This window comes from Pseudophryne corroboree, chromosome 2, assembly GCF_028390025.1.
Source record: "Pseudophryne corroboree isolate aPseCor3 chromosome 2, aPseCor3.hap2, whole genome shotgun sequence".
Taxonomy (NCBI): Eukaryota; Metazoa; Chordata; class Amphibia; order Anura; family Myobatrachidae; genus Pseudophryne; species Pseudophryne corroboree.
In genome coordinates, this window is record NC_086445.1 from 219,364,168 (window position 1) to 219,390,387 (window position 26,220).

A 26,220-nucleotide genomic window follows, 5' to 3' on the forward strand; every position below is an offset into this window, starting at 1 on the left:
TGCGTTCCACCATACTCCACAACACTTCCGCCCGTGTGACGCGTGCGTTCCACGGACAGGAAGTGACACACGTTGCTAGGCTACGCGCGGCGACTGCCATCGCGTCTTTCCCCGGATGGGAACACCTTGCGGACAAGCTGGACCACCGATGTGGCTCCATAGTGGAGCGATCGGCGGGACCCGCTGTGGGATATGTAATGGGCCCTGGCTGGTATGTGAGTGTGCCCCACACCATTCCCTGCTATGCATATTTGCACAATGTTTTTGTATATTTGCACAGTTTGTAATTAGGATGGTTTGTGTTTATGTAAGTCGCACTGAGATGAGGTCACAATATGGGCGTTTTTGGCGCCAATTTTAATTGGAGATAGGTGTATATAGAGCCTGTCAGGCATTGCCTATTGTACTGCTGGATGCCTGGACTGACCTGGTGTTTTGGTCTCATTACTTATTGCAATTGCTGTACATTGCCTCCTGAGGAAGGCCCATTGAGGGCCGAAAGCGCTTGAGGATACTATATGGATATTAGCCGGATCATGTAACGTATATCACAATAAAATGAGAAATTTTTTTGCATGTTTATAAAATCTGGAGAGTGCCTCTACTTTTTTTCTATATATATATATATATATATATATATATATATATATATATATATATATATATATATATATTTATTTTTAAATTAATTCCCATGTCAAAGAAATACTCTTTATTGAATCTTGCAGAATATAGTAGAAGAATGATTGTGGGCCTACTTGTACCACACCGACTCTTGTTGCCGGTTTTGTGGGCAAGGATCTTTCCACTGACAGTGATTCTTTGCAAGATAGGGCTTTACACACTTGGCTATATGGAGCCCTCATCCACAAATGGATAGAAACATTTATATTTTAAAGCATAATACAAATAAGAAGTGTAAGTATATAACACGATACATCTGTTTAATAGCCAGCTTACTTTGTGTAAATTTTACAAAACCTATAAAATATAGTATACTGTATAATTTTCTATGATGTACAATACAGTAGACTACAAGAAAAAACATTACACCTACAATTGTCATAAAAATGTTAAAATAATTCTAGTGTGCATTAAAAATGTAAGGTTAACAAACATGGGGGTAAATTTACTAAGTGGCAGCTTTTAAGTCCTGGTGGGTTTGCTGTAGATACGTCCTGCAGATTTACTAAGTTCAAACCCGCTGCAAACCTGCAGAGAAGCCGCACTTTAGGATTGAGTAGAACATCAAATGATCATCAATATTTTTACCATTACAAGTAATGAAACTGCAGAATAACTAAGAGGTGAGTTTGGAAACCAGTGCAATCCTACCAACAAACCCACCGGGGGAAAAAAAGGAATCCCAAACAGCATGCTGTACAGGCGTTTTAAGAGGAGAGGGCCCATGTGCAGGCTCGGTGCAGGCCCCCTCCTTTCTGGCTGTGCTGTAGACTCTGGGTTCTGCACATGCGCAGGTCCCCAGAAACATGACACCCACACCTTATTCCCGGGGACATCTTTATTCAACATGCACAAATCGCCAAGCAAATGAGCACCACATTTTCCCGGTGATTTCTGTCTGCAGCGCCAGCCACCATGGAACTCCAGAGGGGTAAGTATAAATTTCTGGGTGCAGGGTGTGCGTTGTTGGCCCCCCTGGACCCAGGGGCTCATGTGCATCGCACATCTTGCACCCATTATTGATACAACAGCGTATGATCAATCTGTACAATGTAGAGAGCAATCATAATACACTAATGATAGTAATGCTTATGTATTAACAATTTATTATGTGGAAACACCCACATAAACTTCATAAACTTTCCCATTCAATTACATCCCCACTGTAGAGTCCGCACATATTCTCACATATTTTCTCTTTCTTTCCTTGACCCAGGCCAACATTGTTGTGGGACCATATCATTCAGCCCACCAAGAACCTTTGCAATCTAGTGGAGCATTATGCATTAGCTAACACCGATCCTTGTGTATCAATGCGGGCTTCCTACCTCTATGACTGTCTGTTATGACCCAGTTTTGTTTTATCACTGTTGTTTTCAATTGGTTTTTTTTTTTTTATCACTGTTGTTTCCAATTGTTTTTTTTTTTTTTTTTTTTATCACTGTTGTTTCCAATTGTAAAGTTCAACGGAATTTGCTGTGCTATATAAGAAACTATTAGTTAATAAATAAATAATATTGCTCTTGAATATAATGAATATTTCTCTCTCCAAACTCACCCGGCAGAGGCACCTTTATTGTTCAACACATTTTTCCAGGATGTTTTCGGTGACCTGAACTTGCTACTTATTACGCTCCTACTTATTACGCTCAGTGATTTATATTCAGCAAATTTTACAAATCTGGAAAGCAACTTGCGTTTACTTTTGTTTGAAAACACCGGTTGGACAGAGCCAATATACCACAATTGCTGAGAGCTGCCTCATCATTCCCTGGTCCCACCCATTTCATTTGGAAGTATGTGGGATGCGGAAGGATGAGTAGCACTCCTAGTAGCCATCAACTCCCGAAAATTCAAATAGTCTTCCTTTCAATCCAGGACGCTTGGCAAGTATGCTTAATTTCAGTTTCCCGTGCATTTACTCACACTGCCCACACTACATACAGCAAGGCCTGTAAACACAATTTTGCCCTATCTTGTTCTCTATTCAACATCCTGCCATCTATACAGTATAAGATCATGCCCTGTAAAAAGTCACTTCCTCGTTCTCATTCCTCATGGAATCCATTGGTGACGTCTATTATTTGTTTATTCCCCAGTCAGGTGTTCATTATTTATACTTGTACTATATATTCCAAAATGACTAACTCAGAAATTGAGTAGGTAAATGTCATTTATATTCTGTAAAAGACTTGGACAATCCTTTTTTTTAATACATCACTATATATAAAACACATATTGCAGATACGAGTGCTACGTGCAAAGAGGCAACATCGGATCACCATCTGCGTAAGCTGAAGCTTACACAGACTGGCCACCAGAACTACTCTACTAGAGCCAGGAAGTCTGCGTCCGAAGTCCTGGACTTGGCACACCTGCAAAGCTGGTGCAACAAGGCCCCGTTTTGTAGAAAGTTTTTTGTAGAACGGTTCCCGTTGCCATTCGCCAATTGCTGCAACATGTCAATCATGCTGAGGCTAAGTTGGGACTACGACTTGTTCTGCACATACCACAGAGACGGTCTTATGCATACCTCCCAACTTTAGAAAGCTGGGTAGTGGGACTCTTCCTGCACTGTGCTCAAAAAGGGGAGTGATCCTAGTGTGTAGGGCCACGCCCCCGGTGTGTGAAGTTTTGGGGACACTCCCCAGCCTCTTACTGTGTGGATGACGAGCGCTGACAGAGTGGTCCTTCAGCCTCTTCCCGCCCACGGAACACTGAGGCCCGTGGGTAGGACAGTGGGAGATTGTCCGAAAACCCGGACTGTCCTACTGACTTTGAGACGGTTGGGAGGTACACTGTGCATGCACAAACCCAAAAACTTGTGAGATGTACAGTACGTAAACCATTGGGTTTACATACATCTTTGAGTTAGGCCCAGAGTTTTTAATTTGGCAGAGCTTAAACAAAAACGAAAAGTCTGCAAGCTGTTTTTGTCCTCATTACTGAAACGTGATTTCCCTGTGTAATTTGGAAATGAAAAGTAACTTTTATATTAAAGTGTTACTCTCATCTCACAGATTCAAACAATAGAATCCTTTCAGTATCCAACAAAAGAGTAATTTATGAAGTTATCCTTGTGTCCTGTGGGTGTATTTTCCCTGTACTTATAAGTTCACTATGTCACAAATCACAGAGTGCTATTTGCAGCGTTTCAGCTCAGAGCATTCATAACATTCTTACTTTATAATAATTGACATGAAAAACAACACTTGTTAAAACAAAGTATTCTACAAGTAATTATCTTAAAGCAAAATTATATTAATATGCAGTGCTTAATCCCGTAAATACAGTGCTATCCTAGTTATGTGGGGGCCTTTTTTACATTTCATGAATTGATCCCAATTTACAGCAATGAAGTAATTTAAATCAGCATTATCTTGCTAGCAGGCTGTAAGCATGTCATACTCTTCTAAAGGGATCAGTATGTGATCTCGACGGACGGGATGCCAGCAGTCACAATAACGACACCGGCATCCCGATGGTCACGATCCCGACGGGTGAGGTAAGAATTCTACCTTCCTCCCTACCCGCCAACCCTAACCCTCCCTTACCGCAGCCTAATGCTAACCTTCCCCCTAAGTGCCTACACCTAACCCCCCACCTCCCCACACACTTTCCACAGCCTAACCCTAACCCTCCCCCGGTGGTGCCTAACCATAAGCCCCTCCCCTCAGCCTAACTCTAACCCCCCCCCCCCCCCTCCCCCTAACCCTAACCTCCCTTGGTGGTGCCTAAACCTAACACCCCCCCTACTCTTACTTTCGGGATCCTGGCTGTTGGGATACTGACCTACTGTAGTCGGGATTCCAGTGTCAGTGTTCTGACTGCTATCAGGATTCTGGCATCGGTATTTCGACTGCTGGGATCCCGACAGCCGGGAACCTGAACGTATACCCTTCTGACATTGTTAAAATCTCTATAGTGGTGGGATGTAATGGGGTGCGAGATTAATGTGCGGGACAAACAGGCACCTTCTCACACATTAGAAGGTGCGAGTTTGTCCCAAAACTCGCCCAATGTAATAGCTTGCAAGTTTTTAAGTTCGAGACTATTACAGAGAAACCTCGCACATGGGGCCTAATTCAGACCTGGTCGCTGCAGCGATCGCAGGCTGAAGCCCTATGCCGTGTGCGGAAATGCAGCAGCCGCACTGCACGTGCGCACACTGTGAGATGCGAGGGCATCTCACTGGTGGGAACGCCTCTGCCTGATTGACAGGCAGAGGCGGTCGGGGGCATGTTAACGGCGCTGTGGCGGCGTTGGGGGGAGGTGCGGTCCAGACAATGCAGGCGTGGCCGTACTGTTTGCGGTCAAAAACATGGTGGGTAGCCGCATGCCTTCGCAGCTAGGCTGCATAGGCAGGGAGCTACTTGCTAGGTGCGAAAACAATGCCGCTGTGTGATGCTTTCGCACGTCTATGGGGGGGCACTAATCAAGGAGATAATGACCCAGCCGGGAGACGCATTTATATAGGACCCTGCGGCTGTGGAATTACCCCCCCCCCCCCACCACCACAACTAGTCGCGCCTGGCTGGGGTTCCGTGTGGGAGTGGGACGTCCCCCAAGGACTGGTGCTGGTTGTTAAAAATAAAATACGGTGATTTTAAATGATACCTGCCTTTGACATCAAAATTTTTTCCCCGTGTTTTAGTAACCAGGTTGGGTACGGGATCCCGGCGGGTTGGGTACGGGATCCTGGCTGTCAAAATACTGATGCCGGAATCCCGACCGTCAGAATGCTGGCAGGGGGATGAGCAAAACGAAGCCCCTTGCAGGCTCGCTACGTTCGCCATGCTGCGGGCTCAGGTTCTATTCGCGCTCCATGGGTGTTGTGGACACCCAGGAGTAGGAATAGCTGTAGTGGCACTGCCGGCATTCTGGCGGTTGGTATTCCGGCGTCTGTATTTTGACCGTCAGTGTTCCGATCACTGGGATTCCAATTACATCCCCTACATACAGCAAGGCCTGTAAATACAATTTTTTGCCCTATCTTGTACTCTATTCAACATCCTGACATATATATAAGATCACATCCTGTAAAAAGTCACTTAACGGGGAACCCCTATACAATTTTTCCCCTGTATTTTAGCAACCAGGACCGTCTCAAAGAGGCCAGGGCTGGTTATGCTTTGGGCGGGGACGATGGGGGTTGGGGGGGGGGGGGGGGCTGCATGTCTTTTTTTTTTTTTTTTTTGCTATTTCTTTACTTTTACAGACAGAAGCATGCATGGATCTCACTGATCTGTGCATGCTTCCGTCCTACTCTTAAGCTAGTCTGTTTATTGGAGAAATTTTGAAAATGTTTTAGGTGCAACTTGTAAACTCGCACCCATTACATTGCCCAAGTTGTATGCCTGCAATGGCAAAACATCTGTATGCGAGTTTTGGGATTGCAAGAAACATGTGAGTTTCCACATTCCCGCACCCCATTACATTGATTGAGTTTGCAAAATGTGTGAGTTTAGCACTAAACTCATACATTTGTGCAAACTTACACCCCATTACGTGCGTATGCAGCCATATGAATTCATCTCTGAATAACCCCCTTAGGGGGATATGTACTAAGCAGTGAAAAGAGTGGAGAAGTTGCCCATGGCAACCAATTAGCTGCTCTGTATAATTTTATAGTATGCAAATTATAAATTTGACTTCAGTGCTGATTGGTTGCATGGGCAACTTCTCCACTAGCTCACTTCTACGCTCTTTTTACTGCTTAGTACATCTCTCCCTTTGTCTCCTTTCTTTGGGTACATGCACATGGCATTGCTGATTTTGTTCTTTTTAAGCAAGTGATCTAGTAGGACTCATTCCACTTCCGTATATTTTTAACCCTCCTGTAATTCCTGGGTTGTGCTTGCAGAACCTAATGTAACCCATTGAGATTGTGCTTTGGATGGAACTGAATGAGATGAGCACCCAGTGACTGGTACTGTGGATCATTGACGTGGGTATTATGGGTCACCCATCCACAGCTTCTATGGTCATTGCCATGATTTTCAGAACAAAGGGTAGTTCTGTGTTGTGGAGGACCATTTCTATTCAATTATTCAAGGTTCTGGAATCTAAGAAGGCCTCCGCCATGTACAGCTTACATTACAGTAAGGAACATGGCAGAAGAATGACTCCAGTGCTCATTGGACTTGCCACCTGTTTCTATGACTCCAACATTTTGGTGGACACAATAAATATAACAGTCCATCTCACAGTGGTGAGTTTGCATGTCCTCTGCCAGTGAAAACCTCCCTAGCTGCATGACACCTCAAAGTACTCAGCTGGCAAAGCATGGATAATCGGTGGCTGGTAAGTTAATGTGATATTTCAGCTGACTCTCCTGAATGTGGCTATTGACCCTAATGTAAATAGTGATAACCGTCTCAATGGAGTCCATCAATCTGCAATTAGAGGAGTCTTGCATAATCTCATATTCCTTCCAGAATTTAATGGCTTACTGAGCAACCATATTGCTCGATCTGGGCTAGTCTTGTGAAAGCATTAGCAGTGCTACCCAAAGAGTCAAATATCAGTTTCATTGTGGCTGGAAGAGCTATGTTGTGAACTATTAACGAATCACCCTTCTCGTGGGGAAACATTACATGGGCAGACTGCTAGAAGTGCTGGCAAATCAGGAATCCTCTTTACCTTTTCAGGTTGCCATCAATACGCAAGGGTGCAAAATTTTAGACTCCCAGTCAAAAATGGGAGCGACATTCTCCTTCACAAGACATTTCCCTCCTTCCATGGTAACCTGCTGCATAGAGTGTTGTTTAAATGACACCTGCCTTTGACATCACAAAGTAAAATGGGGTGAAACAAGCATCACTAAACTAAAACAAATGCAAATGTGGTATCCCCCAGAACTTACAGGACTCATGCTCCCTTCAACTGACATGTACATTGCCTTATTGTACCAGGTGCTCCATGTAGGACCCTATGAGAACCTGTGTAGCCCAGACTTTTTGCCAAAAAGGACAGCTGTATACTCTGGGCTGCCATATAAACAGACATAACCTGCAGCTTTACCCTTTCCCCCCTTTTTCTTGGAGCCTAGCAACAGTGGATGGTGTGATGGAGGACACAGCCCACACCTCTCATCTGATTGGCCAATCCCTAGAGAGAACCCAGAGGAAGGGTGGAGTGATGGAGAGATTGGTGTGAGGACTGGGGGGTGCTGTAAGCTGGGACAGCAGAGAGGACAGCAGAACAAGCAGTGGGATCCTGAGTGAGTTGCAGAGGCTGAGTTCCTGTGTGTCAGTTCCAGAGTATCCTGTCAGCACTAGTATCATTGTGCAAGTCCCAGCAGCAACAGCAAGGAACTCCTCTGGAGAGAGAGGGAGTGAGATCAGTGAGGTTTCATCAGTAACAGCTCACTGCCCATATAAGAACAGAGGAAGTAGCAGCTACAGAGAATGCCCTATCCATGCAGAGACAGTGCTGTGAATACAGCAGCCAGAGACAGCACAGAGGTAACTCCATCCTCAGGGAGGATTCTGTACAAGTAAACAGGCTCCCTGCTCACACACTGTCTACAAACATTGCAGCTGGCACTACTCCAGGAGTATAGAACCACTTTTGTCTGTGGCACAGCATAACTTGTTGCCAGCAATAGCACAAACTGCCTCCTCTTACATTAAATGCCCTAAGTCTTAGTAGAAAGGACAGCACACACAGTGCTGGTGCCACCGATGCTTATCTGCCAGGCCTTACAGACCAGTGACATTGTACATCAGATGAACTGTGACAGCCAGGTTACAGTGCAAAGGAGGCCTGAACAGAACTACCCAGAGTGAATGGGAAAGGCAGTGGATCAGTTTTCCCTCAGTGTGGCCACAGAGAGGACAGGCCTTTATTTACACTACAGGGACATGTCTAAGAAAGACTAAATATATATATGCATATATATCCACGTGTGGACACACTCTAAAGGGGGTTACAGACCTGTGCACAGGCGGAAGAACATAAGTTGTACTAATACTTCTGAATACATGGGATACTCAGTAAGGGTAATCAGATAATTGTAACTGGTAACAAACTGTTTTTCTTATGCATGCATATTTTGATGGTAACAGCTTGAATATTTGAGTTAAGGTTTGAATAGTATAATAAGTCAATATAACCAATTCAGGTAAACGTGCATAACTGCTGAGAAGGACGGTGATGGGATATGCAACACCTGAATAATTAAACAGTCTATGACAGTATTGGCATAATCTACGGTGTGAAGACCAACTGTTTATTATCTGTACTTGATGATTTACTGTAACGTATTACTATTATTCAAGTTGTTTGATTTTCCCAATGCCTTTAATAAACCGAAGTTGAGTTGACTGCTCCCTGAACAACCCACTTGTGCAGACGTATATCCCTTACATCTCCGAAGTATCGTGAACGAACTTCCATCTTAAGTTGGTATCCCGGTACACAGATAGTGTAAAGCGGACATAATCACCAGGTAAAAGATCATCTACTCACCCAATAACATTGTCCTTTATTTGCCCGGGTATCACATTTGGCGTCAACGAACAGGATCCGAGTGCAATCAGGAGAAAACTCACTAATTGAAAGATGGAACAACAACAGGCTGCAGGAGGAGGAGCACCACCGGTAGTACAGAACCAGGAACAAGAACAACAGGCAACCCCGGCAACGACACCGAATGCTCCAATAACCTTACCCTACTACTTTGGGGCGCCGTGGCTTCCAACCTATAGCGGAGATGCCAACAAGCCACAGTGTACCACGTTTACAGAATTCAAAAATAAACTCAAATCTATGTTCCGGTTGTATACCTTGAACGAACAGCAGAAAGTCGAGATTCTGGTAGGTCAACTCACAGGGTCAGCTCTAAGAGAAGTCATATCCTGGCCCACTGAAAACAAGAAAGAGGTAGACCAGATCTTAAAGAGATTGTCCACTACTTTTGAGACAAAAACCCTCCCCGAGTTAAAAATGAAGCTGTATGCGCGCAAACAGCAACCGGGCGAGACCCTCCGAGACTACGCCCTGAGTTTACAAGAAACACTAAGAGCGATCCAAGCAGTTGACAAAGATGAAGTCAGAAATGCAGACGAAGCGCTAACGATTCAGTTTATTGAAGGAGCCTCAAGGGAGAGTGTCAAAACCCAACTACGACTACTCAAAATGCAAATGCCGGGGAAAACCTTCCTAGACTTCAAGGAAGCCGCCATCACAATAACTGGCAACCAATCGGGAAGAGAAGAAGAGTACCCAGAGCTGGTGGACTTCAGAGAATCCTCAGAGCTGATGGGAGCTACTGCTTCCAGTCCCGAAAGACCGAAACGAGTCAGAGATCCAGTGGTGCAGAGTAGTCAGCACCTCTCAGGAGATCAGATACAAACCCTACGCAAGCAGATGGAAGAGTTAACGGTGGGGATGGCAGAGATCCAGAGAGAAATGCGACTCCTAGCGAGACCACCGACACCCAATTCTGGAGAACCTAGATGGAGGTCCGAGCGACAGAGGTCGGCCAGAAGACGCTGGGAACCACCTCCAGAGTACGGGCGGCGGCCTTCAGACCAGTTCGACAGCCAGGGTCGTCCCGTTTGTCATCGATGCCAGGCAATAGGGCATATTGAGAGGAACTGCGACCAGATCGAACATTTAAACTCCAATGCCCCGAGGACGGAGACCGAGCCTCGGGGGACACAATAAGGTTAAAACCAACCTCTGAAGAAGGATGGCCACACTATGGCAGGCAATGCCATATAAATGCAGATGAGTTAACCGACATATTAAATACCGACACTCCTGTCCACACAAGGAAAATTTCAGGAAAGGTCATCTGGTTTCATGTGCGACGTGGGTATGGATTCATCAATCGTGATGACACCAAGCAAGATACATTCATTCATTATACGGCCATACAGAGGAACAACCCCAGAAAATACTATCGCAGCCTGGGAGAGGGAGAGATGGTGGAATTTGACATAATCAGGGGAGAGAAAGGTCTACGAGCAATCAACGTCACGGGTCCAGGTGGTGCTCCAGTGAAGGGCAGCAGGTATGCAGCAGATCGCAGGCATTATTGGTGCCATCCACACCGTGGAGGTCATCCACGTCACTACCGATGCCATGGAGATGGAATGTATTCCACAGAAAACGTGACAGAAAGTGTAAACCAGAGGCCATCTGTATGCAGTCAACAGGATCCTAATGCCGAATCGCAGAGTGCATTATTGGGAAGAACAGCTAACCTTGAGAAACCAAGTGGATATACGCAACAGAACCTGCAAGAAACTGTTCGGTCGTTTCGGTGTGGACCTACGATGATGGAAGACACCAATTCCAATACGGCCTACCTCAATCCGGCTCATTCAAACGCTACTGATCAGGACCGGGAAGTAGAAGTAGTGACCCACAAGGCCACAGAGGAAGACTTAGAATCCTCTAAACCCAATGCATCAGATTCAGTTATGCTCATCCCTAAACCTCACCATCCTGCAAAAACCCAGGGGGAAGCTAAAGAGGCCGTGAAATGGCTCTTTCCAGAGTTGCATCGTCCTGACTATGAGTACACCTCAATGAGTGGTGAAGAATTTATCTCACTGTTGCAGCAGGCATCGAGAAAGCCAGGGAAGAGGCGCACAGGGGTTCTAGCCCATTAGTTATAGACCCTTCTCATGTCTGATCTGTAATGATTATACTAATGTGATTTTCAAACTTGTTTGCTCTACAGTTACTAAATGCATTGAGGTTTAAAACATAATTGTTTCAGTACCTGCAACCCAATGTATTTCATGTCAGTAAAATGTCAATGTTGTGAAAAAAAAATAATGACTTTATGACTATGTGGAGAGACGAATGCGTGAGGACACGCATCATTCAAGCGGGGTTGAGTGTGGTATCCCCCAGAACTTACAGGACTCATGCTCCCTTCAACTGACATGTACATTGCCTTATTGTACCAGGTGCTCCATGTAGGACCCTATGAGAACCTGTGTAGCCCAGACTTTTTGCCAAAAAGGACAGCTGTATACTCTGGGCTGCCATATAAACAGACATAACCTGCAGCTTTACCCTTTCCCCCCTTTTTCTTGGAGCCTAGCAACAGTGGATGGTGTGATGGAGGACACAGCCCACACCTCTCATCTGATTGGCCAATCCCTAGAGAGAACCCAGAGGAAGGGTGGAGTGATGGAGAGATTGGTGTGAGGACTGGGGGGTGCTGTAAGCTGGGACAGCAGAGAGGACAGCAGAACAAGCAGTGGGATCCTGAGTGAGTTGCAGAGGCTGAGTTCCTGTGTGTCAGTTCCAGAGTATCCTGTCAGCACTAGTATCATTGTGCAAGTCCCAGCAGCAACAGCAAGGAACTCCTCTGGAGAGAGAGGGAGTGAGATCAGTGAGGTTTCATCAGTAACAGCTCACTGCCCATATAAGAACAGAGGAAGTAGCAGCTACAGAGAATGCCCTATCCATGCAGAGACAGTGCTGTGAATACAGCAGCCAGAGACAGCACTGAGAGGTAACTCCATCCTCAGGGAGGATTCTGTACAAGTAAACAGGCTCCCTGCTCACACACTGTCTACAAACATTGCAGCTGGCACTACTCCAGGAGTATAGAACCACTTTTGTCTGTGGCACAGCATAACTTGTTGCCAGCAATAGCACAAACTGCCTCCTCTTACATTAAATGCCCTAAGTCTTAGTAGAAAGGACAGCACACACAGTGCTGGTGCCACCGATGCTTATCTGCCAGGCCTTACAGACCAGTGACATTGTACATCAGATGAACTGTGACAGCCAGGTTACAGTGCAAAGGAGGCCTGAACAGAACTACCCAGAGTGAATGGGAAAGGCAGTGGATCAGTTTTCCCTCAGTGTGGCCACAGAGAGGACAGGCCTTTATTTACACTACAGGGACATGTCTAAGAAAGACTAAATATATATATGCATATATATCCACGTGTGGACACACTCTAAAGGGGGTTACAGACCTGTGCACAGGCGGAAGAACATAAGTTGTACTAATACTTCTGAATACATGGGATACTCAGTAAGGGTAATCAGATAATTGTAACTGGTAACAAACTGTTTTTCTTATGCATGCATATTTTGATGGTAACAGCTTGAATATTTGAGTTAAGGTTTGAATAGTATAATAAGTCAATATAACCAATTCAGGTAAACGTGCATAACTGCTGAGAAGGACGGTGATGGGATATGCAACACCTGAATAATTAAACAGTCTATGACAGTATTGGCATAATCTACGGTGTGAAGACCAACTGTTTATTATCTGTACTTGATGATTTACTGTAACGTATTACTATTATTCAAGTTGTTTGATTTTCCCAATGCCTTTAATAAACCGAAGTTGAGTTGACTGCTCCCTGAACAACCCACTTGTGCAGACGTATATCCCTTACATCTCCGAAGTATCGTGAACGAACTTCCATCTTAAGTTGGTATCCCGGTACACAGATAGTGTAAAGCGGACATAATCACCAGGTAAAAGATCATCTACTCACCCAATAACATTGTCCTTTATTTGCCCGGGTATCACACAAACTCTTCTATAAATATAACAGCACAAAAAAGTCCTCTTGCATGATTACTGCATGCTTTTTTCCATACACAAGTCAGTTTTCATAAATGGCCATTTGAGTCTTCATTTACATAACTTGTCTAGATCTTCTTAATTATAAAGCTAATCTTTATCTGAGCTGCCCTATTAATTGCAGAATGCCAAGAAGTTCAATAGGTTAACAAGAATTTCCAATGATCTAATATCTTTATGAGTGATTTGTTACATGAACAACATCCCACCAAACCTGAGTTCCATGTAGCACAGGGACACTCCCTTCTCATATGTCAAGGCAGAAAAGAAGGAGCTTGAGACGCCACTTATATTCCCTACCCACAACTAAGACTCGAACACACCCATTACACTAGCTGTACCAACACCCAATTATCATTGCCTTCAGGTACCAGCTTGCTGCCTGTTTATTCTTTTATAGTAAACAGGCATTATACATGACATAAATCCTCGTTTGTTCAACCAGAGCATCAGAGCACAATCATAAGCTATTTACTAGCATCACAATAAAAAAATGAAGAATTAACTTCTGAATGCCGTATGATTATTTCATTAACAATCACTACTAATATGACTGTTTACTATCAAGGATGAAGACTATGTCACGATCCAGGTATCTGGACGCCATTTCTTACCCATCAGATGCCTCCTAAGGCTGGCTCAGCGCTCCAGGACCGGATCCCATCTGTTATCCTAATGTTCACATTCCTGCATCCTCTCCTGTCTCTCTGAGACGCTGTCACAGTAACGCCTTATTACATCTGGCATGGCGTCTCCCGCGGCCTCCGCCGCCGTCCCTGAGCTTCTGCATGCAGAGTGTCAGAGTGGCGTTTACGTCAGCCGCGGCCTCCGCTGTGTCCGCGTGGTTGGATGTGCACTTGTCAGCCTGGCGTCTCCTGTCTCCAGTGGCCGGCGCCGCCATTACTGTTTTCATTACCACATGGATTACAAACCAAACTTCCCTCCAAGTGTCTGCATGGGCGCAGCCATCTTGGATTCTGTCAGCTGATCATTTCCTCCAATCTGTTGTCAGTATTGTTAATCTGCATAATTGCCTAGCCAATCCCTTCCTTGCTGCAGGTATAAATATACTGTGCCTGAGCAAGTAAAGGCGTCAGTGCTTTGGTTGTCAAACCTAGTTCCTGTTTGTCTCTCTCCTGTGATTGTCTTCCAGGTTCCAGCTCCTGTCTCAAGACTTCCACCATAGAGACCCGCACCAGCATTCCACCTGCGGTGTAGCCTGACTCTCCAATCCATTGTGGATTCATCTGTTTCCAGCTACAACATTACCTGCTTCCAGCCCAGTTTCCAGCAGAGTACAGCTTCTCTTAAAGGGCCGGTGTCCTTTCTACACTTTACCACTCTCCACCGGTATTATTATTTCTCCGCTCTCAAGTTCTACATTTCAGCTCATATTTCATCGCTCCCAAGTTCATTTATTATTTAACTGGTTCCAGCCAGTATCCACTCCGTGCTAACAACAGTCTGGTTCCAGCCAGTATCCACAGCAGCCGTTTTATCTTCAGCAACCCAGCTTTTCCTGGAACACCAGCTGGTACAATCCTGGGTTATCTCCATTGCTACAGTCGGGCCTGGTAAGGACTTTCCATCTAGAAGATTATAAGAACTATCTCACACTACCAGTGCCCTGTGGCTCCTGCCATCCTGTAGTACCCAGGAACTGTATTTATTCTTTGCTGACTTTTACGTTTTCTTTTACTGCTGCTGTGTTGCGGAGTTGTCATAATAAACATCATTGACTTTTATCCAAGTTGTCGTGGTCACGCCTTCGGGCAGTTATTATTCATGTTACTTACATGTCCAGGGGTCTGATACAACCTCCCAGGTTCCGGTACATCTCAGCCCCTACAACTGAGGCTGCCTCCCGTCAGCTCAGGCCCTCAGTTGTGACAGTAAGCACTGACCTAATGAATCCAGCCGGAGACCAGGATCAAGCGGCCAGGCCGATGCAAGAACTGGCAGCCCGACTAGAACATCAGGAGGCTGCACAGGGCCACATCATCCGCTGTCTCCAGGATTTCTCTACTCGGCTGGATGGGATTCAGACAACTCTCCGTGGATCAGGCGCGTCTGGTGCGTCAACCACAGTGACTCCAGCTATAACCCCACCCACCTTACCCATTTCTGCTCCACGTCTTCATCTTCCAACGCCAGCAAAATTTGACGGATCTCCAAGATTCTGCAGGGGATTTCTCAACCAGTGTGAGATTCAGTTTGAGCTACAACCTGGCAATTTTCCCAGTGACCGTACAAAAATTGCCTACATTATTTCTCTTCTCAGTGGCTCAGCCCTTGATTGGGCATCACCGTTATGGGAGAGGTCCGACACCCTGCTATCTTCCTATACTGCCTTCGTGTCAACATTCAGGCGCATCTTCGACGAGCCAGGCCGGGTAACCTCAGCTTCATCCGAGATTCTCCGTTTACGCCAGGGGTCACGTACTGTAGGACAATATCTGATACAGTTCCAGATCCTGGCATCCGAACTGGCATGGAACGACGAGGCCCTGTATGCTGCATTCTGGCATGGCTTATCTGAGCGTATTAAAGATGAGTTAGCTACCAGAGACTTACCTTCTAAGTTAGATGAGCTAATCTCACTCTGCACGAAAGTTGATTTACGTTTCAGAGAGAGAGCAACTGAGCGTGGAAGATCATCTGCTCCAAAATCTTCTGCTCCCCCTCCTCGTCAACTGTCACCATCTAAAGATGAGCCCATGCAACTTGGCCGTTCCCGTTTAACTCCTGCTGAGCGCCGAAGACGCCTCTCCGAGTCTCTCTGTCTGTATTGTGCAGCTCCGTCTCACACCATTAATGCCTGTCCCAAACGTCCGGGAAACTCCAAATCCTAGCTCGCCAAGGAGAGGGCCGGCTAGGAGTAATGATCTCCTCTCCATCTCCTCAAGATTGTAATCTCCCAGTCTCGCTTCAAGTTGCTCAACGTTATCGGAACGTCATTGCCCTCCTTGATTCCGGAGCAGCTGGGAACTTTATTACCGAAGCCTATGTTAAACGGTGGTCCCTACCCACCGAGAGACTTCCTTCGTCCATTTCTTTAACTGCCGTGGATGGCAGCAAAATTTTTGATGCAGTTATTTCTTTAAGGACTCTACCAGTTCGTCTGAGAGTGGGAGTTCTTCATTCCGAACTTATTTCTTTTTTAGTGATTCCAAGAGCCACACATCCTGTGGTCCTGGGCCTTCCATGGCTCCGTCTTCACAATCCTACAATTGATTGGACGACTACGCAAATCCTGGCATGGGGTTCCTCCTGTGCTGAGACATGTTTGTTTAAAGTATTGCCTGTCTGTTCTTCCTCCCCCAGGTCGTCTGATGTTCCACCTCCTCCATATCAAGAATTCACGGATGTGTTCAGTAAAGCTTCTGCTGATATCCTTCCTCCTCATAGAGAATGGGACTGCCCGATTGATCTCGTTCCAGGGAAGGTTCCACCTCGAGGCCGAACTTATCCGTTGTCTCTGCCTGAGACGCATTCTATGGAGGAATACATTAAAGAGAACCTAGCAAAGGGGTTCATTCGACCTTCTTCTCCAGCCGGCGCAGGCTTCTTTTTTGTAAAAAAGAAAGATGGTGGTCTGCGGCCGTGCATCGACTACAGAGGTTTGAACGACATTACCATCAAGAACCGTTATCCTTTACCCCTGATTACCGAGCTCTTTGACAGAGTTAGCGGAGCTACCATCTTTACAAAGCTGGACTTGCGAGGTGCATACAATCTCATCCGGATCCGTGAGGGTGACGAGTGGAAGACCGCCTTTAACACCCGTGACGGACATTATGAGTACCTCGTCATGCCCTTCGGATTGAGCAATGCTCCAGCTGTCTTCCAGCATTTTGTCAATGAGATCTTCAGAGACATTCTATACCGTCATGTCGTGGTCTATCTAGACGATATACTCATTTTTGCCAACGATTTAGAGGAACATCGTTTTTGGGTTAAAGAGGTTCTGTCCCGTCTCCGTGTCAATCATCTCTATTGCAAATTAGAGAAATGCGTCTTTGAAGTCAAGTCCATTCCGTTTCTAGGGTACATTGTGTCCGGTTCCGGACTAGAGATGGATCCTGAGAAACTACAAGCAATCCAAAATTGGCCGATACCCTTAACCCTCAAAGGGGTCCAGAGGTTCTTAGGGTTCGCCAACTATTACCGAAAGTTTATACGAGACTTTTCCACCATTGTGGCGCCTATTACTGCTTTCACTAAGAAGGGTGCTAACCCGTCCAAGTGGTGTGAAGAAGCCATGCAAGCATTTCATCTTTTAAAACAAAGGTTCATCTCTGCGCCTGTTCTGAAACAGCCTGACATCGACTCTCCTTTCATCTTAGAGGTGGATGCCTCCTCCGTTGGAGTAGGAGCGGTGTTATCTCAGATCGAGGAGTTCAATTCACAGCCAAATTCTGGCGAAGTTTATGTCAAGTCCTTCAAGTCAAGCTAAAGTTTTCCACGGCTTACCATCCTCAGACCAATGGTCAAACCGAGAGGGTGAATCAGGACTTGGAGGCCTTCCTCCGCATCTATGTGTCCTCCTCTCAAGATGACTGGGTTCAATTACTTCCCTGGGCCGAGTTCTGTCATAACAACCAGTATCATTCTTCATCTGCTTCAACACCATTCTTCACTAACTTTGGATTCCACCCTAAAGTCCCTGACTTCCAACCGCTTCCAGCAACTTCTGTTCCCGCAGTGGATATCACCTTGCATCAGTTTGCCAATATCTGGAAGAGCGTACGATCAGCTCTGCTCAAGGCATCGTTCAGGTACAAGAAGTTTGCGGATAAGAAGCGTCGAGCAGTTCCTGCTCTCAAGGTGGGTGATCGGGTATGGTTATCCACGAAGAATTTGAGGTTAAGAGTTCCCAGTATGAAGTTTGCACCTCGCTATATCGGTCCTTTCAAGATTGAACAAGTCATCAATCCTGTTGCTTACAGACTTCAGTTGCCTCCCTTCTTAAAAATACCCAGGACATTCCATGTTTCCCTGTTGAAACCGCTGATCTTGAATCGGTTTCATTCCTCACTTCCTCCAACTCCGAAAGTCCAAACTCAACGAGGCGTTGAGTATGAAGTAGCCAAGGTCCTGGACTCACGTCACCGTTACGGTCAACTATAGTATCTTATTGACTGGAAGGGTTACGGCCCTGAGGAACGTTCATGGACCAATGCTTCTGATGTCCATGCTCCTGCCTTGGTCCGGAGATTCCATTCCAAGTTTCCTCAAAAGCCAAAGAAGTGTCCTGGGGCCACTCCTAAAGGGGGGGGTGCTGTCATGATCCAGGTATCTGGACGCCATTTCTTACCCATCAGATGCCTCCTAAGGCTGGCTCAGCGCTCCAGGACCGGATCCCATCTGTTATCCTAATGTTCACATTCCTGCATCCTCTCCTGTCTTTCTGAGACGCTGTCACAGTAACGCCTTATTACATCTGGCATGGCGTCTCCCGCGGCCTCCGCCGCCGTCCCTGAGCTTCTGCATGCAGAGTGTCAGAGTGGCGATTACGTCAGCCGCGGCCTCCGCTGTGTCCGCGTGGTTGGATGTGCACTTGTCAGCCTGGCGTCTCCTGTCTCCAGTGGCCGGCGTCGCCATTACTGTTTTCATTACCACATGGATTACAAACCAAACTTCCCTCCAAGTGTCTGCATGGGCGCAGCCATCTTGGATTCTGTCAGCTGATCATTTCCTCCAATCTGTTGTCAGTATTGTTAATCTGCATAATTGCCTAGCCAATCCCTTCCTTGCTGCAGGTATAAATATACTGTGCCTGAGCAAGTAAAGGCGTCAGTGCTTTGGTTGTCAAACCTAGTTCCTGTTTGTCTCTCTCCTGTGATTGTCTTCCAGGTTCCAGCTCCTGTCTCAAGACTTCCACCATAGAGACCCGCACCAGCATTCCACCTGCGGTGTAGCCTGACTCTCCAATCCATTGTGGATTCATCTGTTTCCAGCTACAACATTACCTGCTTCCAGCAGAGTACAGCTTCTCTTAAAGGGCCGGTGTCCTTTCTACACTTTACCACTCTCCACCGGTATTATTATTTCTCCGCTCTCAAGTTCTACATTTCAGCTCATATTTCATCGCTCCCAAGTTCATTTATTATTTAACTGGACCCAGCTTTTCCTGGAACACCAGCTGGTACAATCCTGGGTTATCTCCATTGCTACAGTCGGGCCTGGTAAGGACTTTCCATCTAGAAGATTATAAGAACTATCTCACACTACCAGTGCCCTGTGGCTCCTGCCATCCTGTAGTACCCAGGAACTGTATTTATTCTTTGCTGACTTTTACGTTTTCTTTTACTGCTGCTGTGTTGCGGAGTTGTCATAATAAACATCATTGACTTTTATCCAAGTTGTCGTGGTCACGCCTTCGGGCAGTTATTATTCATGTTACTTACATGTCCAGGGGTCTGATACAACCTCCCAGGTTCCGGTACATCTCAGCCCCTACAACTGAGGCTGCCTCCCGTCAGCTCAGGCCCTCAGTTGTGACAGACTAGTGTTAAAAGTGATACATATGGCCCTTAATACTCTTAGAAGCCACTTTGTGCAGGTGTGTAACATGTTACCGGCAGCCGGTATCTTAGCGGTCATCACCCCGACGCCAGGATCCCGAACACAGATTTCCGCCGGGGGGCGGGCAAGTACAGCAAGCCCCTTGCAGGCTCGGCACAGGTCCTATTCCCACTCCATGGGTGTCGAGTGGGAATAGTCCCTGCTCGTCGTCAGGATAGTGAGAGAGCAGTATTTAGGGGGAGGTGTGGTGACCGGCGGTCTCCTGACCGCAACCCCTCTGTGCATATGTATTGTGACAAGATCACTGGAATAGTGGTGGAAGGCAAGCATATTTGCCCCAGGTGTTTTACGTGTGTGTTTTAAAACCTCAAGAATAGTGTGTTTGTTCTGCTGAGAGCATTTGGGCTCTGGGGTTGGATGTGAGAAGAGAGGGCAGGTTCTCCTTCCATTTAGCCTGATCATTGCTTTCTAACACTGCTTGGGGAAAAGGAAAGATTATGGTGCCTCTGTGAGAGAACTTGCTCTTGAAATCCAGTGAGCAGTGCCTGGTAAAAACCTCTTGTATTTTTTTCTGAGTAAGGACTATCTTCTGCATAGTTAGTCCCAGGTGGCAAGGTCTTTATTTTGATGTTTATTTCTATTTTTTTGCACAATAAAACTAATGGACTTGTGTGATTGCTCAGCTGCTGCAACTTGCCATCTACCTCAGGAGATGGTACTTGTTCCCTTGACCTTGTTACAGCAGAAGCACTAATCTGCCCACCTTATCTGCTCTAAAAACATGTACATACTAGGGTTATTATTTAGTGGGAGCAAATTAACCTACCAGTATATTTTGGGATTGTGGGTGGAAGCTGGAGGAAACCCACACAAGCACAGGGAGAATATACAAACTCCACATAGTTTGGGCTGTGGTGGTAATTGAACCCATGACTTCAGTGCTTTGAAGCAGTAATGCTAACCATTACACCATCCGCACTGTCCATTAGAGATACAGATTGATTGATGTACTGTAGAGTTTTATATATATATATATATATATATATATATACACACAGTTTATTTCTATATATATATATAAATATATATATATATATATATATAAAAATATACAGTTTATTTTTATATATATCTACAGTATGTATGTATGTATGTATGTATATGTATATATATATATATATATATATATATATATAATGCGAAAGCCCTCACTCACTCACTGGATCACTAATTCTCTCACATCTGATGTTAGGAAGCTGAAATTTAACATAGGTATTCTTCTGGTGGGAAATAGGAAAACTACTTAAGTTTAATAAACCTCCCCTAAGGGGATGAAAAGGGGGTTGACATAATGATGTCATCACTGATGCGTGACTTTTGTTGTGTGAACGATAATGCCCAATGGACAATCGGATCAAAATCTAGATTGCACCTGCAGTGTGTGAATTTAATAATCTACAAAAATGGTCCTGTCATTTTTTACCGCATCTGCTACGGATGCTCCTCGGGTAACGCCAAGAACCATGGATTAATATTTACTTACATTAAGAGGTCTGAAATTTACATCTCTATAGATTTATCAAATTTTTAACACTCATTTATGTTTACAACTGTGAAAATCAGAAACTCCCGTGCAAAGGGAGTCATTCCGAGTTGATCGCTCGCTAGCTATTTTTTGCAGCACTGCGAACAGATAGTCGCCGCCTATAGGGGAGTGTATTTTTGCCTTGTAAGGCCACTTATACTACACCCGTGCAGCCGAGCACTACAAAAAAGTTTTGTGCAGTTTGAGTAGCTTACTGCGATCACTTCAGCCTGTTCTTGCCTGGAATTGACGTCAGACACCCACCCTGCAAATGCTTCGACACGCCTGCGTTTTTCCAACCACTCCCAGAAAACGGTCAGTTGACACCCACAAACGCCCTCTTCCTGTCAATCTCCTTGCAATCGGCTGTGCGAATGGATTCTTCGTAAAATCCATCGATCAGCAACGATCCGCTTTGTACTCGAACGACGCGCCTGCGCATTGTGGTGCATATGCATGCGCAGTTCTGACCTGATCGCAGCGCAGCGAAAAATCGTAGCGTGTGATCAGGTCGGAAAGACCCCCAAAGAACGGGTAGAACAGCTAGTATCAATACGCGTAACTTTAACATGAACTGAATAATCCTCATACCCTCATAAAGAATATTAGAATGGTATTTGCATTTATTGTAATTTGTCTATTATCCAGGAGTATTTTAAATCTGCACCCAAATGTTACTTTTGTACAGTATATATTTGTTTCATAAGGCGTGTTAATATGAGTTATTTGTTTTACTGGTACATTTGTCTTCCTTAAAATTCAAGAATGAATATTCAGTCTTTACATAGTGGATGGTATTCTATTTTTTAGTTTCTAGAAAAACAAGCTTCACACTGTTTACATTGTAATGTTTGCACATTTTTTTTTTACAAAGAAAACAGTGTTAAAAAAAAGTTACAAATCGTTCAGGATGATCTCCAATCAGAGAGGAGCAACGGTCCAAAACTGCAAAAAAGTGTTTATACTGTACTTGCATGCAATAAAACTGTAGTACAGTACAATCAACAATGGAGCACTTAGTAGAAGTCAGTATCTTCACTTATTGGTAGGGGAAATAATTTATCCCAGTGTATAAAAAAGTTAATGATGCCAACAACCCTACTACAGTACATCTAAGGAGAATTTGCTGAAATTGTCAACAGTAATCCTGCAAATATTACATAATAGTGGTTCCCGAACTCGGTCCTCAAAGACAACGAACAGTTCATGTTTTCCAGGTCATCTGTGGATTTTTAAAATGTGATAGCTGGTGATACACTGTGCAGCTGCTGGATGACATGGAAAATTGGAACCGTTACTGCTCCTTGAGGACAGAGTTTGGGAACCACTGTTATAGAGTAACATACAATTTTGTAAATCTGGTTAATACTTTTGGCATGTTAAGATATGTAGCCTTATGTGCTGTATCCAGCACACAATGGTCTAAGAAAATAAATACTAGATGAATCTTTTGCTAGATGCTTAGTTTTTAAATATGTAATATGAGGGGTGTGCAGTAAATTTCCGGATGTGCAGTGCATAGGTAGCCACGTCTGGTTGTGAAATGTAATCTCTGACTAAAGTTCTTCTGAAATATCAAGGCACAGAATCATTTATAAGCAGCACTGCACATAGAAGAAGTCAGCATGTTCACTTCCTCACAAACTCATTATGGAGCTCAACTGAGGCCACTGGAAAGCCATGATCTTAACGACTACAAGAGTTTTGACCAAATGTAAGCTGCTTTTGGGGAAGAAAAACCACCCCGAATAAAAGTATTTGAATGGTTTGCAGAATTGGAGCTGGTCCCTGGAAGATTAGGTGCGCTGCCGCTGACCTGTCTCCACTATCACTGAGGACATGCATGCCATATTTGAGGTGGATGTCAGAGTGACCATTGCCCAATTAGAAAAGTAGATAGGCATCTCATCAGGATCCATTCGCTTGATACTCCACAAAAAGCTTGGCCTGAGCAAGGTTTCTTCACACTGGGTGCCCCATCCGCTGAATCGAGAGCAGAAGGAGGGCCATGTGACTTGGTGCCACAACATACTGCCCAGGTTTGATGGCAGACACTCAAATGCTGCCTGTGAGATCATCAGTGGCAATGAATCCTGCATCTACAGTTTCTACCACAAGACGAAACAACCGTTGACCTAGTGGACCCCAGGTGTGCCGCCACAGAAGTTCCAACATGAGTGCAGCGTGGCCAAACAGATGTTGGCTGTTTCTGTGGCCAAGACTGGTCATGTAGCTATGGGGGTCATTCCGAGTTGTTCGCTCGTTGCCGATTTTCGCAACGGAGCGATTAAGGCAAAAATGCGCATGCGCGTGGTACGCAGTGCGCATGCGCTAAGTATTTTAGCACAAAACTTAGTAGATTTACTCACGTCCGAATGAAGAATTTCCATCGTTGAAGTGATCGGAGTGTGATTGACAGGAAGTGGGTGTTTCTGGGCGGAAACTGAACGTTTTCTGGGAGTGTGCGGAAAAACGCAGACGTGCCAGAATAAAACGCGGGAGTGTCTGGAGAAACGGGGGAGTGGCTGGCCGAACGCAGGACGTGTTTGTGACGTCAAACCAGGAACGAAACGGGCTAAGCTGATCGCAGTGTAGGAGTAAGTCTCGAGCTACTCAGAAACTGCTAAGAATTTTCTGTTCGCAATTCTGCTAAGCTAAGATACACTCCAGAGGGCGGCGGCCTAGCGTGTGCAATGCTAGCGAGCGAACAACTCGGAATGACCCCCTATGTGTAGCTACCATACCACTCATGCACTGGGGACTGGTATGCCAACCAATGCCTGCACCATTTCCAGGCACCATCCAAAAACTCACGCTCGTAGTGCCCTTCTCCATAGCAACAATGCACCTAGCCACAAGTCCAAGAAAGTGTGGATTTTCTGGCCTATGAACACATTCCAGGAGCTTGGTCATCTGCCATACATTCCAAGCCTGGCCACCTGTGTGGTATTTATTTTTAATAACTGGAAGCTATATTTGAGACCTCCATCCAGCATGTAGAAGACATATCTGCTTCAGACCAGGTCCAGCTGCTTCACCAAGTGGTTTGAGCTCATGTAACTTTCCATAGACTCATTTGGTGAGTAGTTGGATTAAATCTAATGTTCACTTAGTTTTGTAAATATAATACGTTTTGTGCATCAGAAAACTTATTGCACACCCCTCGTCTTGTCATTTCCTGGTATTTATATTTACTAGCAGAATCACCAAAGCAGTGTTGGCATGGGCATATTCTGCTATCCTGAAGACTGGAAAGAGGTAATACAGTGCTGAGCAAACTGAAATAGATGATGAAATGATTAAGAGTACTGCTGGCAATAAATTTCATAAACTAATTATATGAACAATGTTCCAGCTTCTATAATGAAACCATAGACGCATCAAGGGTTTAATTTCTAAGGGGCATATTTATTATAATATGCAGCTACAATAGCCCCAGAAAATTAAGTGACATTATAGCTGCACATTGCGGCAATAAGTATTCTTTTATCATTCAAATGTATGAGCCCATCCCATCCCACAGTAAGAAGAAGCAATCACTTCACTTCCTCCTTCAGACACCAGTGGAGAGGATTTAGTCCATGCATGCCTTCACTTTGCAGATCTTGTTAAATATCATCTGTTGGCAGAGTGTATTGGAATTGCCTGGTGCAGTGACGTCAGTCCACACACTTTATGACTTAAACAGTAGTGGTTTATTCAGTGAACACAGGTGACTCAGATAAAATACTGATACAGGCAGTTAGGGGCCCTTATATCATACAAGGGAACAGCAGTGGTAGTGGTACTTATCAGGAGTTGTCTCCGGTGGTGAGGGATGGTGGACTGCACAGCCGTGCAGTCTGACTCCCGCTGTAGAGAAGATGCGGCGCCCAGCTCAGTGTCAACTCAGGAGCCGTGATATATGCAATGGAACACTGAGTCTCTGTAGCTGAGATCCGCTCCGGGTATCAGCTCTGCACACTTGCACACACCAGGACTCAGTCTCTTTTACTCTCTCACTCTATGATGGAGGAGCAGGAATTACATCAGATAGCACCACCTTCGAGTGACTCTTGGCACTAGGGAATTAACACTACGGGATGCGCCCATAGACTGCAGTGTAGAAGGAGACAGGCACGGAACGCACTATGGGGGTCATTCCGAGTTGATCGCTCGCTAGCAGTTTTTAGCAGCCATGCAAACGCTATGCCGCCGCCCACTGGGAGTGTATTTTAGCTTAGCAGAAGCGCGAACGGTTGTATCACAGAGCACCTGCAAAAAAATTTTGTGTAGTTTCAGAGTAGCTCAAAACCTACTCAGCGCTTGCGATCACTGCAGACTATTCGGTTCCGGATTTCATGTCACACACCCGCCAAGCATTCGCCCAACCACGCCTGCGTTTTCCCTGGCACGCCTGCATTTTTCTGAACACTCCCTGAAAACGGTCAGTTGCCACCCAGAAACGCCCACTTCGTGTCAATCACTCTGCGGCAACCAGTGCGACTGAAATGCATCGCTAGACCCTGTGCAAAACGGCATCATTCGTTGAACCCGTACGTTGCGTGTGCATATTGCGCCGCATATGCATGTGCAGAAGTGCCGTTTTTTGCCTGATCGCTGAGCTGCGAACAAATGCAGCTAGCGATCAACTTGGAATGACCACCTATATCCTAACACTCCTCCTCGCTTAAGACTGTCTCCAGTCACAAATTTAAAGAACATGACATTTTATCAAACAAATCAATAAAGTAATTCCTGTAACTGAAAACATAATGTGAAGCAAAACAGTAAGAATAAATCAACATTAACCATGTTCTAGTCCACATTCCATCAGGAATGCATGTAACAAGTTTGATGACAGTCC

At 45.2% G+C, this 26,220-nt stretch overlaps 2 protein-coding genes across 3 annotated transcripts in view; one reads left to right on the forward strand and one right to left on the reverse strand.

Annotated features, from left to right (window-relative positions):
* ARHGEF25 (Rho guanine nucleotide exchange factor 25) overlaps positions 1-26,220 on the reverse strand; it is a 590,130-nt gene that overhangs the window by 529,744 nt on the left and 34,166 nt on the right. The gene's annotated exons all lie outside the window — the stretch shown is intronic.
* Positions 7,566-13,044, forward strand: LOC135010132 (uncharacterized). Its single transcript, XM_063952329.1, has 2 exons — positions 7,566-12,166; positions 13,019-13,044. Exon 1 carries the CDS (start codon positions 9,250-9,252, stop codon positions 10,354-10,356), a length of 1,107 nt encoding a protein of 368 aa, XP_063808399.1. The 5' UTR covers positions 7,566-9,249; the 3' UTR covers positions 10,357-12,166; positions 13,019-13,044.

What these genes read in the sequence shown, in the direction of transcription:
- LOC135010132 (XM_063952329.1), top strand. Translation starts at nt 9,250, where the DNA reads ATGGAACAACAACAGGCTGCAGGAGGAGGAGCACCACCGGTAGTACAG.